General features: G+C 52.4%; 2 protein-coding genes across 6 annotated transcripts in view; one reads left to right on the forward strand and one right to left on the reverse strand.

Moving 5' to 3' along the window:
• Positions 1-15,997, forward strand: part of ATG16L2 (autophagy related 16 like 2) — a 43,569-nt gene that overhangs the window by 9,717 nt on the left and 17,855 nt on the right. Inside the window, exons 7-18 of one of the 3 annotated variants that reach the window (XM_022593751.3) lie at positions 125-238; positions 1,624-1,686; positions 2,295-2,403; positions 2,799-2,904; positions 3,618-3,688; positions 3,952-4,023; positions 4,136-4,256; positions 4,583-4,688; positions 5,360-5,509; positions 5,718-5,765; positions 5,872-5,973; positions 6,320-14,116. In XM_022593751.3, the coding sequence (XP_022449459.2) occupies positions 125-238; positions 1,624-1,686; positions 2,295-2,403; positions 2,799-2,904; positions 3,618-3,688; positions 3,952-4,023; positions 4,136-4,256; positions 4,583-4,688; positions 5,360-5,509; positions 5,718-5,765; positions 5,872-5,973; positions 6,320-6,407 (1,150 nt within the window). In that variant the 3' untranslated portion in view covers positions 6,408-14,116. Of the gene's footprint in view, positions 1-124; positions 239-1,623; positions 1,687-2,294; positions 2,404-2,798; positions 2,905-3,617; positions 3,689-3,951; positions 4,024-4,135; positions 4,257-4,582; positions 4,689-5,359; positions 5,510-5,717; positions 5,766-5,871; positions 5,974-6,319; positions 14,117-15,997 lie in introns of those variants that run through there. The other 2 variants (XM_089915293.1, XM_022593752.3) reach the window with 2 other exon arrangements.
• Positions 10,810-15,997, reverse strand: part of FCHSD2 (FCH and double SH3 domains 2) — a 294,342-nt gene continuing 289,154 nt past the window's right edge. For all 3 annotated transcript variants that reach the window (XM_089915292.1, XM_022593750.3, XM_022593747.3), the window contains one exon: positions 10,810-14,974. In XM_089915292.1, the coding sequence (XP_089771418.1) occupies positions 14,891-14,974 (84 nt within the window). In that variant the 3' untranslated portion in view covers positions 10,810-14,890. The remainder of the gene's footprint in view (positions 14,975-15,997) is intronic.

Below are 15,997 nucleotides of genomic sequence, written 5' to 3' on the forward strand. Positions count from 1 at the left end.
GCACCTGCGCCCGCCACACGTGCGTCCACAGGGACACCCTCATCTCTGGGTCTGCACATCCTCACCGTGGCGCGGAGGGGCTGGCCTGGTCCCTTAGCCATCTGAGCTTAATTCTCTCCCCCAGGAGCCCAGACACATTAGGAGATGGGATCAGAGAGGAAGCAGACACTCTGGCTCTGGCAGCTGAGCCAGCGTTCCTGGAGAGTGAGGCTGGTGAGAAATGGAAGAGGCCCTTCAGGTGAGCACTGTCCCACAGCTCTGAGCTGGGTCCCATCCCAGAGTCTTCCTCTAGGACCTTGGGCCAGCTCTTGGGTTGAGAGGGGGCTTGAGAAGAGACTGGGGTACAGCTTGGACCCCAGGACAGATCTGACCTCCAGTGCCTGGAGCCACTTAGGTTCAGTGCCACCTCCGGGACCCCAACCTCTGTCCTCACCCCCTTTTTCTCCTTCCCAGGACCAGAGCTCTGGGGGTGGGATGTCAGGCTGGTGAAAGGGTGTGACCAGGAGGGAACCTGTTGGCAAGGTCCAGGGTTCAGCAGTCACAGGCATGTGTGTGCATACTCACAGGGACATCAGAGCATATGTGTGTACAAGCTTAGGTAAGCGTACCTGAATGCCTGTGAAGCATGTGTAGATGGGAGCTCATATGGGTGGGACCTGATTGAGGCTTCAGTCCTTGGATGCCCCTCACCCCCAGTCTGCCCCGTCTGTCTTGATTTTCCTGGCATTGAGACTGCCCTCCCCGCATTCCCCAGCCTGTAAGCTCTCCTCCAGTCCTTTCATTTTTTTTAATTTTTAAAAAATTTTAAAATATTTAGTTTTGGCTGCATTGGGTCTTCGTTGCTGCGCGCGGGTTTTCTCTAGTTGCGGCGAGTGGGGGCTACTCTTCGTTGCGGTGCATGGGCTTCTCATTGCGGTGGCTTCTCTTGTTGCGGAGCACGGGCTCCAGGCGCGTGGGCTTCAGTAGTTGTGGCACGCAGGCTCAGTAGTTGTGGCTCACGAGCTCTAGAGCGCAGGCTCGGTAGTTGTGGCACACGGGCTTAGTTGCTCCGCGGCATGTGGGATCTTCCCAGACCAGGGCTTGAACCCGTGTCCCCTGCATTGGCAGGCGGATTCTTAACCACTGCACCACCAGGGAAGCCCCTGCAGCCCTCTCTTGCAGGTCGCTGGTGTCCAGGCCTCAGGGTAGTGAAGGAACCCTGGGGAGGGGCATGAGATGCAGTCCCCAAAGCCTTAGCCCTGGCGGGCCAGGTCATCTCAGGACACATGATCTCCTGGGTATTTTGGGGATCTAGGTTTCCCAGCCCCCTGCTCCCAGCCTTGTGCTTTCTCAGCCTGGGGGCGCCTTCACCCCCTTCCATAGGCCCCAGCTCAGCCTCCCGTGAAATTTTGTTGGGGGGCACTTGGGTGGTGAGGCAGGTCTTAACCATCATGGTGAAACTGGGAGACTTCATTCCAAATCCCTCCCTTCCTCCATCTTCCTGGGACTCCTCTGGGTCATCGTGCTCTCCTGGCCTTGGAGGAGCAAAGTTCTTGTCCAGGCTCAAGAGTGTAGGGATGAATGACTGCTGTCTGCACAGCCACCGGCCAGTCCCTTAGCACATCTCTCTCGATTCTGCCCCAGGTCTGCCTCCGCCACCTCCCTGACGTTGTCCCGCTGTGTGGATGTGGTGAAGGGGCTTCTGGAGTAAGTGTGTGTGTGCACCGACATGTGTGTGAAGGTGCTGGGCCCCTTGGATGCATGTGTCAGGCTCCTGGAGCCCAGGCTTGGGCTGTGTATGTGTCTCAGTGTGTCCTTCCGTACGTTGCCCAGCACTCTGTGTGTGAGTCTCTGCTGAGTCCCAGAGGCAGGAGCTGGGTGCATGGCCTCATTCCCAGCCCCTGCCTGGCTATCTTCCAGGCCCTGGCCCTCATCCTGGGTCGTCACAGGGGACCAAAAGCTCCAGCCTGAGGCCAGAAAGCAGCTACTACTCATTTGGGAAATGGAGGTTCAGAAATGTCAGGGATTCGTTCAGGGTCACAGTGCCAAGCAGTGGCCAGGCCAGGACTGAAACCCTGCTCCGAGGTTTCTCTGCATCCACCAACAACCCTGCCCTGCCTCTGTGCCTGTCTTGGTGCCCCTACTGTCTCCACATTGACCCCTGGGTCAGAGGCTGGTGGGGACCGTGCCTGCTGCACCTCCTGGCCATGTTCTGCTGCCTTCCGTGTCTGCTTCCTGTTGTTGCTGCTTCAGGAGAGCTCGAGGTTCCCGTGTCAGAAGGCCTTGCTGAATGCCCTCCTGACCCCCTCCTGCAGTTTCAAGAAGAGGAGAGGCCACTCAGTTGGGGGAGCCCCTGAGCAGCGTTACCAGAGCATCCCTGTGTGCATGGCCGCCCGACTTCCTACCCGAGCTCAGGATGTGCTGGTAAGGAGGAGCTGGGCCAAGTGCATGGGGTACGATATGGGAGTGCAGGTCCCAGGAGTGGTCCAAGGAGGCTGGGGAAGCAAGGATGGGCCCCTCACTGGGAGCAGGAGTTTTCCTCCCACAGCTTGTGGTGGGAGCCCTTTGGCATTTTATAATGAGGGAGAGACAGGAGGCCGGGAGACCAGGAGGCCAGGTAGTGGAGTATTGGGAACATGGCGGGAGGCTGCTGCAGGGGTCCAGTCAGAGGTGATGAGCCCTGGTGGGGCTGAGTTTGAAACTCAGTGTTCGAACAGAGACCTGATGTGTGCAAAGATGCGTGACAGAGAGCTGTGAGTGTGAGCAAAGAGGTGTGTGTGGCGAGGACCAGGGGCACCAACCTCCCCTTTTCCCCACAGGATGCCCACCTCTCTGAGGTCAATGCTGTTCGTTTTGGCCCCAGTAGCAGCCTCCTGGCCACTGGAGGGGCTGACCGCCTCATCCTCCTCTGGAATGTCGTGGGAGGTGAGGGTCCCTGCCCACAGGCCAGCCTCACCTTCAGCTTGCTCCTTGGTGGGAGGGGTCTTGAGTCTTTGCGTTTCCTCACCTGGGACATTCTTGTGGGCAGCGGCAAGAGTTCTGGGCTCACTGCTCCTAAGAAGGGCAGAGCCTCCCACTTCCTGAAGTCGAGGCCTGCGGGGTGGGGAGGGCTGAGCTCAGATGGTCCCTGTTGGGGTGGTGGAGGCACCATGTCACGAGGTTCTACAGGGACAGGCCCTTGGGCCCCCCCACCAGGCCACCTCCTCTTCTAGTGCCACTGAGCCCTCAGAACTCAGTCGTGAGGCAGATGTTAGCTATCTACTCTGTGTTCTGTAGCGGGGGGTGTACTGGGGAGTGAGAGCTGGCTCCCAGAGGCTTCCTGGAGGAGGTGAGTCTCCAGCTGGCCTGGCTCTGGCTTGCCGTGTGACCTAGGGACAGTCCCTTCTCTCTGGTCTTTTCCAGACATCCGCGAGATGACCTGCAGCCCCCCGGGGCCCTCTGCTGGCAGTTCAGGAAGGTGCAGCCTCCAGCTAGACCCCCACCCCCACTCCCCAACCCTGGCCGCTCCCCCAAGAACAGGCCCAGCACTTCTGTCCTCTAATTTAGGAGAGACTCATCTTCCCACTCACAGTCCAGGCTCCTCTGTTTCGTGAGATTAGTGACTTCACTTCACTTGTCCCTTCTCCTGGTCCCCCCAGGGCGCTTGGAGGCCAACCAGACCCTTGAAGGAGCTGGCGGCAGCATCACCAGTGTGGACTTTGACCCCTCGGTGAGAGGACCTGGGGGGCATAGGATGTCCCTCCCCCAGTTTCCACACTGGGCAGGTGGGGGCTTTGGGGCCTGAGGGAACATCACGGGTATCCTAGAGCTCCTACACAATCCTCCTCCCTGGGCCTCGATTCTCCCCTGCCTACCTGGGTGACTTGGGCTGGGGGAAGCTCTGAGGCAGCCCTGACCCTAGCTCTCTGGCCTGCAGTTGCCTCTGGCCAGGCCCAGGTTCAGGACCTATCCTTTCCCCTCCTATCTCCCCAGGGCTCCCAGGTACTGGCAGCTACTTACAATAAGGCCGCCCAGCTTTGGAAGGTTGGGGAGGCACAGTCCAAGGTGAGGCCTGACTGGGGAGGCAGCCTGGGGGTCAGGGGTCATGCCTTGAACCTGGAGGGGTTTGTTATGGAGTCTTGGCCATACCCTTGATGCATATCTGGGATGGTGGCAGGAGACACTATCTGGACACACAGACAAGGTGACGGCTGCCAAATTCAAGCTAACGATGCATCAGGCGGTGACCGGGAGCCGGGACCGGACAGTGAAGGAGTGGGACCTAGGCCGAGCCTACTGTGAGGCCCAACCCTCCCCTTTCCCAACGGCCAGGACCCTGCCAGGCTATGGGGGACCTCAGCCTGCTCTCTGGGAGTGGCTTCAAGATTTACAGGCATTTGGGATGAAACCTCCCAAGGCCCCTCTTCTATCCCCCCCATCGATGATGCTTTCCCTGGTTTCTAGGTGACCTCAGGCTTTGGGCTGGGGAACAGGGGACCTGGGTTCTAGTTTTGGGAGGACACCTTACCTCTGGGGCTTCTGGGCCTCAGCTTCTCCATACATCCAGTGGGTTGGCTCCTGATAACCCTTCTCTGAGGCTGGGGCTCTACTCCTTGGTCCCTAGGTTCCAGGACCATCAATGTCCTTTCCTACTGTAACGATGTGGTGTGTGGGGACCATGTCATCATTAGTGGTCACAATGACCAGAAGATCCGGTTCTGGGACAGCAGGTGATAGGCGCAGGCTGTGGGTGGTGGAGGTGGGGGCAGGGCTCCTGTATTCTCTTCCTTTTTCTAGCCATGGAGCTGCTGAGGGTACCTTGGGGAAGCGAGGCTCTGGTGGCCTCTGTGCTGGGCTCGGCCCCTTGAAGGCTCAGCTGCCCTTGGAGACCTGTGCCTCCTTCTTATTGGCCCTCGGTCCAACCAAGGGACCCTGCCTGGGTCTTGCCAACCAAAATGGAGAATCTCTTTTTTCCCATATAATCACCACTTTTTAGTCAAAAGGAACAAAAGTTATATTGTTTTCTGAGCCTAAGAGCCCAGCATTAGGCTTGAATGGCTTATAAAAGCCAGTGCTGGAACCAGTGCCAGAGCCAGTGCCAGGCCTGCCTCAGGCTTCTGACTCATCTGCAGAGATTGCCTTTTGAAACCCTTTGCACTCTCTTTCACATATTTAAAGACAGACTTTCATTGCTTCCCCGCCCCCGCCCCCAGCACTTATTTTAGTGACCCAAGGGTTTAGTAAGTTCCTGATGGAAGGGGCTGGCTGCAGGGGGAGGTTAGTTGTCAGCCTTGGCCTTAGTGGCCTGAGACCAGGGGCGCCTCTGGACTTCGTTAGTCTGTCAGGAGCAGCCTTGTCAGGGTGGCTGCTGCTCATCCTCGCCTTTGTCCCTGCTCCTCAGGGGACCCCGCTGCACCCAGGTCATCCCTGTGCAGGGCCGGGTCACCTCCCTGAGCCTCAGCCACGACCAGCTGCATCTGCTCAGCTGTTCCCGAGACGACACGCTCAAGGTCATCGACCTGCGTGTCAGCAATGTCCGCCAGGTGTTCAGGTACCTGCTTTGTGCCCACTGATCCTGTGGCTTTGGCTGTGGCAGCTGGGCCTTGTCCCCTGTAAAAGGCCCGTCAGCGGGGGGCCCTCCCTGGAGGCCCCTCTGGATCAGGGCCTGGTGAGGTGGCCAAGCCCTTGCCGGAGAGAGGAAGCTCCGTAAGTTCCTGGCTGAGCCACCTCCATTCTGACCCGACCCTGTCTGTTTTCAGGGCTGATGGCTTCAGGTGCGGTTCTGACTGGACCAAAGCTGTGTTCAGGTGTGTCCATGAGAGCACAGCACCCATGCCTGAGTGTGTCCCATCTGTCTCTGTCTGTGTCCTTACCTCTAATCTCCTCTCTCTTGCTGTGCTGTGGTCCCTGCAGCCCAGACAGAAGCTACGCACTGGCAGGTTCCTGGGATGGAGCTCTTTACATCTGGGATGTAGACACTGGGAAACTGGAGAGTAGCCTTCGGGGACCCCATTGGTGAGCACGGCCACTGCCCACCCACCTGCCCACCCCAGCCCCAGTACCCCACCCCCCACCCTGCCCCAGTCCTGCTAAGCTGATTCCAGGTCCTGACATGCTGGGCATCCTGGAACCCCCAGCCCTTGTCCCGTACCTTCCATTCCCTGCCCCCGCACCTGAGCCCTTCATAGTTCACAAGGTGTCTTCCCATGTGCACTTGGGTCTGCTCTCACCACAGCCCTCTGAGCCCATTTTACAGGTGAGGAGATGGGCTCAGAGAGGGCTTCAAAATGCCCAGGTTCAGTAATGAGGGGCAGAGCCCAGCAGTGGACGCCCCCTGAAGCCTGCCTCTCCCTCTCCTCAGCGCCGCCGTCAATGCCGTGGCCTGGTGCTACTCTGGGAGCCACGTGGTGAGCGTGGACCAAGCCAGGAAGGTTGTGCTCTGGCATTAGTGCCACAACTCCCCTGCCTGAGCTGGAGCTCTAGTCCAAAGCCTGAAGCTGGAGGACAGCTCCCCACTGCCCCAGAGGCTCCAGGGCCAGTAGGGGTGCAGGGATGGGGGTGGCATTTAGTGGGTAAGAAGGCCTGGCAGGACCTGGCCTGTTTGTTTAAAAACAAAGTGTGGGTTGGGGGGGGGATTACTGTATTGTTTTGTTTTTTATCTCTGGCAAAAGTGGAAAAAAATTACATTTAAACTGGCATCTGCTTGCCTCTTTGCAGCATTCAGGGAACAGGGAAGCCTTTGGGTGGAGGCTCAAGGAGACCCAGGCTGGGCTCCCTTTCCTCCTGCCTCCGCACAGAGCTGGGCAGAGCTGGCCCGCCTTCTGTGCTGACAGCATGAAGAAAGGCCCAGAGGCAGCAAAGGACAGTGGCTTTTGGAGCAGTGGAAATTTCATCCTCGGTCTAAGCTGGTCCTGGTCCTTGGGCCCTTCTGTTTCAGGCACCCAGGGTAGACCGAGGTTGAGGAGGGGCCGTGTGAATTCTGAGGAGGGAGCAGGGGAGACAGCCGAGAGGGGCCCTGTGGAAAGGATCCTGAAAAACCAGAGTGATGTCAAGTACTCGGTACAACAGGCCTGCCTTTAGACTGGGGCTGCATTCTTGCCCCAGAGGCAGACCCCTTGTGTGGCGGGGAGGACATCCGTGGGCTGGGCCTGGGCCTCGCTTACATCAGCATCAGATTTAAGCCACACAACAAGCATCTGGAGTACATGGCAGACCCAATAGGGTGGAACCTGGGCACTCCCATTTCCTTCCCCAACCTGGGGCGTGGAGGAGGGTCAGTGGGACGGCCATTGCCAGTCACCAGGTGTTGAAGGGGACTTCTGTCCCTGAGTGATAGGGGCTGACCTCTGGGGGTCCGCTCAGTTGAGATTCAAGGCTTTACTCTAGAACTCTCAGCCTCCTTTATTACCTTACAGTGTCTCTCCTGAGTCCCAGTGTTTTGCAGACTATTTCCAGGATGGGCAGGAGAGCGCTAAGAGCCAGGACTCTGCAGCTAGACTGTCTGGGTTTGAATCTCTGCTCTACTATTTAGTAGCAGAATGATTTTGAGCAAGTTACTTAATGTCTTTGTGCCATAGTTTACTCCTGTGTAAAATGGGAAAATAGTATCTACCTCGAAGACTGTTGTAAGGACTCGATGCATTAGTATTTGTAAAGTTCCTGGCACATGACAAAGGCTGTTTAAGTGTTGGCTAAATACCCAAATCTACACTCTGCTGATCCCAGCTCACTCACTGCCCTCGGCCCAGCTGTCCCCTGAGCTCTGGGTGACATACCCAGCTGCCTCCTAGGCATTATCTATCCCTGTCATAAGCGTCTCTTCCCCTCACACCCCACTTCTTCTTGGGCACCAAGGCATGGGGCTGTTGCGTCTAACTCTCCTTTCCATTCCTGCTGCCACTGCAGGCCACCTTGTCCTCGACCTGCTCTCTCCACCTAGTTCCCTCCTTGCCACAGCCAGAGTGACTTTCTAAGGTGTTGTGGTCATACGTCCAACCCTTTGAAGTTCTGCACTGCCTGCAGAGAAACTCCTTACCCTCAGGATGTGGCCCTGCTGGCCTCAGCTGCATCTTCACTTTGTTGCTACTCTGAATGTGTCTTGCGTGTGATTTTCTCTCTGCCCAGAATGTTCTTCCCTCCCAACTCCTAATTCAAATTTGTCCTTCAGGATCCCCTCACTGAGAGCCTCTCCTCACCTGCCAGGCTGGCTAGGAGCCTCCTCCATCTCTATACCCCCCCCACCACGTTTGTGTCTGCTTCCCTCCATCTCAGTCAGGAAGCTCTTGGCAGAGGCCAGGATGGGAGCAAAGTATTCCCTGGGATCAGGCCTCAGAGCCAGAGAAAGCCTCAGGGAATGTTCATAAGTGACTAAATTCTCTTATTTGAGGACTCAGCAAGTCTAACAGTCAAAGACTCTAGGAGTCCAGGATCTTTTGAATCTAAGGCTGCTGAAGGTCTGGCCCTCATGCCCTGGCTCCCAGCGGCCACCAGGAGTCACCAGCTGCCTAGGTCTGCCAAGGCCATTCTCCCGCCTCCTGGGATTCAGAAAGACCAAAGCTTGCAGTAGCCACCGTTACTGAGCTGCGTCAGGCCCTGTGCCCTGTGCTTTCTATCCAGTATCTTGTTCCTCCCAACCACCTTGTGATGTAGGTGTCTCTTTCACAGGTGAGAAAATTGAGGCTCAGAGAGGGTAAGTGATACGAGATCATCACAGTTGGCACAGCAGGATTGTGACTCTTGTCATACTTTTTTTTTTTTTTTAAACAAAATGTCAGCGAATCTGGGCTCCCAATTAGGCAGAGCTGCAGGGCATTACCTGCCGTGCTCCAGCAGTGTGCCTGCCCACTGCCTCCATCGGGTAGATGATTCTAGCTTTCTGTCTAAACTAAATCCCTCCCTGCTTCTCTTTTTCCATTCTGGCCCTGGGTGCCTAGGCCTGAGCCCGGCGGGGGGGGGTGGTTAGTGTCCTTTGAACTGAGGGACATGCAGGGCCGCAGGAGGGAGGTGAACTTGAATCCTGGGAGGCTGTTAAACCAGCTACATCATCTGGGGCAAGTACCTCACAGGACTGCAGTGAATTCAGACTGCTTAGAGAATGCAGAAAAGGAGCTCAGGAAATTATATGACTCAACTCCTGGGACAGTGACCCCTTTACCCCCCTTAAGTCTTCCTTTCTTCATGGGGCAGATCTGCTAGCACATGCCTGCCTCACTTCAGGGAGCACATGCACAACTTAACTTACCTGGAGGGAATGCTTCCTGGAGGAGCAAGTCTGGAAGGCCAGAGACAGGCTGGGCATTCCAGGGAATGAGGCAAGTGTGGGGAAAAGGGTTGGCAAAGGCCAAGCAGGGGAAGAGCTCAGAGGGGTGCCAGCTGGGAAGGCTGCACCTCTAGTCTTTGCAGTCCCGGGCAGCAGAGGGGGCAGGGATAGAACCCTGTGCTTAAAACCACTCCGATATGGGGACATGTGTATGCATATGGCTGATTCGCTTTGTTGTGCAACAGAAACTAACACGGTATTGTGGAGCAATTATACTCCAACAAAGATGTATTAAAAAAAAACGCTCTGAGCTTCCGGTTCTCTCCAGGTTTTCAATAGTTGCTACTCAGGTGTTCAGTACACAGGGGCTGCCTGCCTGAGTTTGTTCCCTAATGTCAAAAGTGTCACCCTTGCTGTGCATATGGACTGAGGGCCAGAGAGGGACCAGGGTCACACATCAGAGCAGGGATAAGAATCCAGGCCCCCGATTCCCTCTTTTCTAAAAACTGGACTTAGGCTCTGCAGAGAGCTGCTGGCCTGGTCTTCTGGAGGCCAGGTTCTAGGTTCTACTCCCAGTTACCTTCCTGAGAGAACTTGGGCGAATCACAGTGGGAAGAGTTTCCACGTCCGTGAGACTCTCCCTGCTCCATGGCTCTGCACCTCACCATTGGTGATCCGGGCTCTTCCCTGGGGCTGTGGTACAGGCATGGGTACCACCTCCTCTACCTGCCTGAAGCTTGAGAGGGAGAAATGACAGAGGCTCTTGCTCTGGGGTCCTACTGCCCCTTGGTCATCTCCCTGTCCTGGGAGAAGCACTTTGGCTTGAAACTGCTGTTCCCACGTCACCCCCACCAGATGTGAGCCCGTTGGTGACGGGGATGGGAACTGAGTCACTTATGTCTCAATGCCCAGAACGTGGCCTGGGGCAGTAAGTTTGCTGACTGAACAAATAGAGGTGGTCCTGGCCCATCGTTCTCTGGAGGAATCCTGGTGGCACTAGGTGTGGACCCATCTGTGAGATGCGACGTGACGTGTCTGGTACAGGTAGTTCTCTTCTTACAGATGCTCATCCACTAGTCAAAAATATTTTCAGCTTATCTGTACATTATCTTATTTGATCCCCCTGGGTCTTATGAAGTTTGTATTGTCTTCTCGTTCCTATTTTAGAGACAAGAAGAGGAAAGCCCAGAGGGGTGAAGGGATGACCTTAAGGGCACAGGTAATCGAGGCAGCCCAGGGACTTGAATACAGGCCTCTTGACCCGGCTCTTCCCCTGCCCCTCATAGGAGCAAGTGAGTGACAAAACACATGCTTAGGTGTTGAGCACACAGTGTGGAAGAGGTGTGAACCCTAAGAGGTGTGTTCATTTCTGCTGTTTCAGGATAACATTCCAGGAAAATATTCTCAGACCAGGGCTCTCTGACACAGACACAGCAGAAATGCTGCATTTGTTTTTTTGGCCAGTGGGACCAGGGGAAAATGGTCCAGAAACAAGATGCTCTTTGGCATTCACGGGGTTCTTGGCAGATCAAGCAGTAACAGCAAACACAGGGAACATCTAGGAGGAAACTTATACTGGTTAAGTTGTAGGATTTCAGGACAACTCTCTCCCTTCTAAACTAAAATTTCTGTAACGTATTTTAGTCATGAAAAACAGCTTCATAACGAGCATTAAATGCAAAGATGCAGCCAGATTTTGTTACAAGGCCCCTCAGAGGGTTAGGAAATAACGGGCTTCACAACCGAAAGCTTTGGCCGGGCTCGTTGGGCAGTGAGTGAATAGTGCAGCCCGGGTGTGACCACAACCCAGAGGACAGTTTGCTCTGTCCCAGTGGAGAGTTCAGTGGCTTGAATTTTCAACTTTTGGCCATCCTGAGAAGTCTCTGTGTTCGTAAAGTCTGTTCTCAAATATTGTGACCTTTTTGTGTGATGTTCTCACTCTGCATCTAGAAACTGAACTTATCTAGAACATAAGAGTTGGATAAGCCCTTGGAAATCATCTCATTCTACTTCTTTTAAAGTCAGGGTTGTGGCAGCCCAGTGGAAAGGGCGTCCATCAAGCGGTGGCAGGGCTGCGGCCAGAGGATATCCTCCCAGTTGCTTCTGTCTGCCTGTGGATGTGGGCTGGGGTGGTGGGTCAGAGGAAAGGGATCTAGGTGATGTGCTGCGAACCTGGTTCAGCTGCCTTACCTTTAGTTCCTGTGATGAAGGAGGCCCCAATGTAGCTATGATACAGGGGTGGGATGATTAGCTTAATTCCGTCCGCTGGTCACAGACCAGGCCTCTGGGGCCAACAGTAGTCTTGAATGCGAGCAGCTTTCATTAGCAGGGGAAGGCAAGAGATGGAAGAGATATTAAATGTGCACTGATAGTCCTTACCATATTTATGGTGAAGCATTTTCACACCCACTCTTTCCATTGGGCCTCATGACAGCCCTGTGTTACTAGGAGGCTGGAAGGATAGCAAGGAGCAGTTCTGTAGGGGAGGCCGCTGAAGGTGGGCAAAGTGATGGTGAGGGATGCTTGTGGGGACCACCCTGTGCTGCACACTTTACATGTCCTTGGATCCACAGCATTATTCTCATGTTTCCGATGGGGACACTGAAGCTGGGTTCCACAGCTGTCAAGGGGGAGGCAGGATTTAACTCAGACCTTCCAACTCCAAAGTCCATGTTGTCTTCTATGCTGTTGGTGGGAGTGTCAACGGATACGGTCATTTTGGAGGCCAATTTGGCAACATCTAACAAAATTAAATACACACATACCTTTTTGACTCTCAAGTTTCGTATTTAGGAATTTACCCAATATTTTTACTGGAACAAATTTTTAAAGAATTATGTACAAAGGTGTTCATTTCAACTTTCAAATAGCAAATGGATGGATACAACCTCATCATCCATCACTGCAGGAATGTTTAAATTATGATATATCCAAACAGTGGAATATAATGCAGCCTTCAAAAAGAATGAGGTAAACCTAAATGTATTATATAATCTCGCATATAAAAAGGCAGTGTGTGCATATGAGTTCTATGCACAGAAAACGTCTGGAAGAATACATATCGCACATGCGCAGCTCTGGAAGAGGAGGGCTGTGGGGCCCCTCCCCAAACAGGCTGACCTCTCATCCTCACTGGGCCGGCTGGCAGCCAGAGGGACTCACCTTTTCACCTGGAATCCTCTAGCCACCCCCGAGACCAGTAAAATCTCCTTCCCTTGACTCATTACTCAGGGTGGAGGTTTAGGAAAGGACAGAGTAGTCCAGAGTGCCCACTTCCTAGAAGCCAGCAGTCACATCCTCTGAGGGGACTCAGTGGCCCTCCTCTCGCCCTTCCAGCTGCAGAATCAGAGCTCCCTCCTCAGCTCCCTCAGCACACTCCCTGCCTCGCCCTTCCAGCACCTCACACAGTACTGTCCTCATGTGTATACCTTTTTTCTCCACTGGGAAAGAACCTTGAGAGCCAAGACCACAACTTATTTATTTCTATCTCTAGCATTCAGGGTATTACACATGGCAGGTGGGTGGCATGCAGGGCTGTTTGTCCCATGGATGGATTAATTTACTTCCCCCTCTCTGTATCTGTTGTAGGGTTTAAAGGAGGGCCTAGAAGTATCTTTATAAGAAGCACTGGGTATTTGGAAAAGCCTGCTTACCCAAATCTCTTTATAAGTAAAACTTAGAAAACTTAATTCCATTTTTTTATTATTCAACATTTTATACATAATAAATACAAAGTTTTTACAGCCACTGTAAAGAAAGCACATCTGCACAGAGGCGCTTCCTCTGAGCCCAGCCGTGTGCACTGTGACACTGGATTACATGTCCTGGAGGGAGGGGTTCTTTTTAAAAAGGAGGCATATTTTTACAACTTTGTATTTTTAAAATAAAATTAGCAGCTCTTCCAAAAAATATTTTAAAATATAACAAAAGATTTCAAATAACCCTCTGAGAATGTGGAAAACCCAGATTCAAGGACAATTTTGCTAGCTAAAGAGAGAATACAAGACTGGGTGGCAAGAATTGCCTGATTTCAGCACTTTGAAGATTTCTAAAGTGCTTTGAAGATTTTAAACTTGTCAACAAACTTTAAAATCTTAAAAAAAAAACCCACCCTTTAAATTTTTTTTAAACTTAAGAATAAGTTTGATAAACACAAAAAGACCTCAAATAGATCAACAGGTTAAGAAGCAAAAAACAAAAAAATCCTCAAATCACGGAGAAGATTCATCAATGGGTACTGTCACTGAAGTGATCAAATGACTAACTGAAAATTTCTTCAGCTCTGACCTTACTTTTGGTCAAAAATCCCATGGGGACATTTGGCGAGCATTTCACGTTTTTAGATTCTTAGGAGGGATGGCATTTTCAAAGCATAAGACAACTTTCGAATTAAATTCTACAAATTTGATTTAAAAAAAAAAAAAAAAGCAACTGGCAAACATCCCTTAGTCCCTAAGCAATGCACTCCCTATCTTCCATAGGAGGTGGAGGGCCGCTGGAGGCCTACTCTGGGACGCCTGCGGCTATGGGTTTGTTAGCCTGCAGAGAAGGCTACTCCGGGCTCTCCCTGTGACGTGGAGAACCTGTCAGTTTGCACCTGTGGAATCCTTTAGTCCTTCACAGGAAGCTGGTTTCCATGAGCCACAGGTTCTTCCTCCCAAGGAAATGTCAGGTCAGTTGGACCTGGGAAGCTGCATTTTATGTGGTGGGTGGCTGCCTGGGCCAGTGGACTGGCTTGGGAATAAAATAATGCTAGAGGCCTCCCCAGTAGAGAAGCTCGACAAGGCAAGTATGTGTCCCCAGCTTATCTAGACATTCAGATTCTAAGGATACTGGTCAGAATAGTATACACTGTAAAAATTAAAATGAAAAATACCCAAATATAAAAAGAACATTAAATTGGCTCATTTCAGATCTGGAAGCTCCATTTCTGCTTTTGCCACAGCCTCCTTTCTATTAGTCTATGTGATGGGATGAGATTCGGCTACTAGTTCAGCCCCTCCATGTTAGCTCCACTAATACTAAATGAATGGCATAAATATTAATACAAAGGACACTGTTATTGTTTTAAATCTGTTAGTTGTGGAAGAGATGTGCATTAATGCAACTGGTACTAAACTCAGGGCAGTCCATTTTTTTCCAATACGGTTTCAGTTTCTCAATTTGGGGACTAACTGTGGGGAGGAGCCAGCCTCTCCTGAAATCCCTCCTCCTGCTTCCTTATGTAGCCAATGTGATCTGATTAAACTCAATCAGATGAGCAGAAGCCACTTGAAGAAAGATGAGAATCTTTGCCACATCCTTGTGGCCACAGTAATATACTGTACGAGTGCACATGATCAGTATCTCTGTGACTGTGCCCTGATCGAGGCCTGGTCTTGAGTCTCATACAAAAATGGGCCACTGTTAGGCAAGAGGGCTGTCCCCCTCTGTGTTTCTAGAGCCCTCTAGGATTTGTGCTGTGGTAGGAGAGATGACATAGAAAATGACAACAAAAAAAGGCACAAAATATTCAAAACATGGGAGGAGTCTACGAGGCCACCCAGTCACATATAATCCTCCTTGTTTTTGCTCTGTTCGAGTCATCATCATGCAAAGGTGCCTAAAAAACAAGACTGGCCAAACTCTAAGCCTGGCCTTGATTGTAGCAGTAACGGACGGGCAAAGCCATCATCACACCAGTGTGATTTCCACATCCTCGATCTTCTCTGCTGGCCTTCGGTGGTTCTGCGTAGGTGGAGGGGGAGCTGCCCGGACCTGAGCAGGAAACCATCACATGGATTGTCAGTCAGCTTCCCGATTCAGTGCCTGAAGCATCCAAACCCCAACTAGTCATTTATCCAAGGACATGGGCACCCCAGGGCTCTCAGAAATGCTCTAAGCATGTGCTTTCAACTTAATTTTCACAACTTCTTACACTGAGAAGGACCTATTGTTCTGGATGAAATGTGAAACTCATGATTCAGGTTCTTGCCTAGGCTGAAGTCCTCATGGGCACAAGAGTCTCTGTAGCCCTAAAAGCCTCGTCCAAAGCAAAGGCCTAGAGGCCTAGAGTTGAAAGTGAGAGCAATGCTTGGAGAACTGAAAACCTTTCAACATGTCTTGGAAGGAGAGTTGCAAGAGAGACGACTAGAGAGGTAGGCTGGGGGTAAGTAATGAAGGGCCTCATTAATCCATATTTAAAAATCGGAGCTTTATTCTGTAGGCAAAGAGGAATCTTTGGTGGATTTTAAACAGCAGTATCAGATGTGTGAAAAGATGACTCAGGTAAAAGTTTGAAGAAAACAGTGGTGGTGGGCGAGAATACAGGTGACAGTTTTGGAGACTCATGTGGTGGTCTGAAAGAAAGCTGATGTTGGCCTGCACTAGGGTACGGGCAGTGGGGCAGCAGAGGGTGGAAAAACTTGACAGCTGTCTCCAAGGTAAACCTGGCAGGACTTGCGATGACTCTGTGGAAGGCAGGGTCAGGGAGGTGTCACGAGTGATGGCAGAGCACTGGCAGGATGGGGGTACCACTCACCAGGACAGGAAATATGGGAGAAGGAGTATGTCTGGGAGGGAAGATAATTAACTCGTGTTTTGCTGAGTTTTGGGGGTTTTGGTACATACACACTGAGATTTCCACAAGTCTGAAGCTCAGGGAAGAGACTGGATTGGCAGTTATAAATCTGGGAGTTGTCAGTAAATAAATGGTTATCAAAGCCTTGGGAGTAGATGAGATTACTCAGAGAGTGACTCTAATGACTTTAAGAGAAGCAGCCTGTGGAAAGAACCCTGAGA

Source organism: Delphinapterus leucas, chromosome 7 (genome assembly GCF_059928025.1).
Source record: "Delphinapterus leucas isolate spDelLeu-1000000601 "Yukka" chromosome 7, BTC_Dleu_Yukka2, whole genome shotgun sequence".
NCBI lineage: Eukaryota > Metazoa > Chordata > Mammalia > Artiodactyla > Monodontidae > Delphinapterus > Delphinapterus leucas.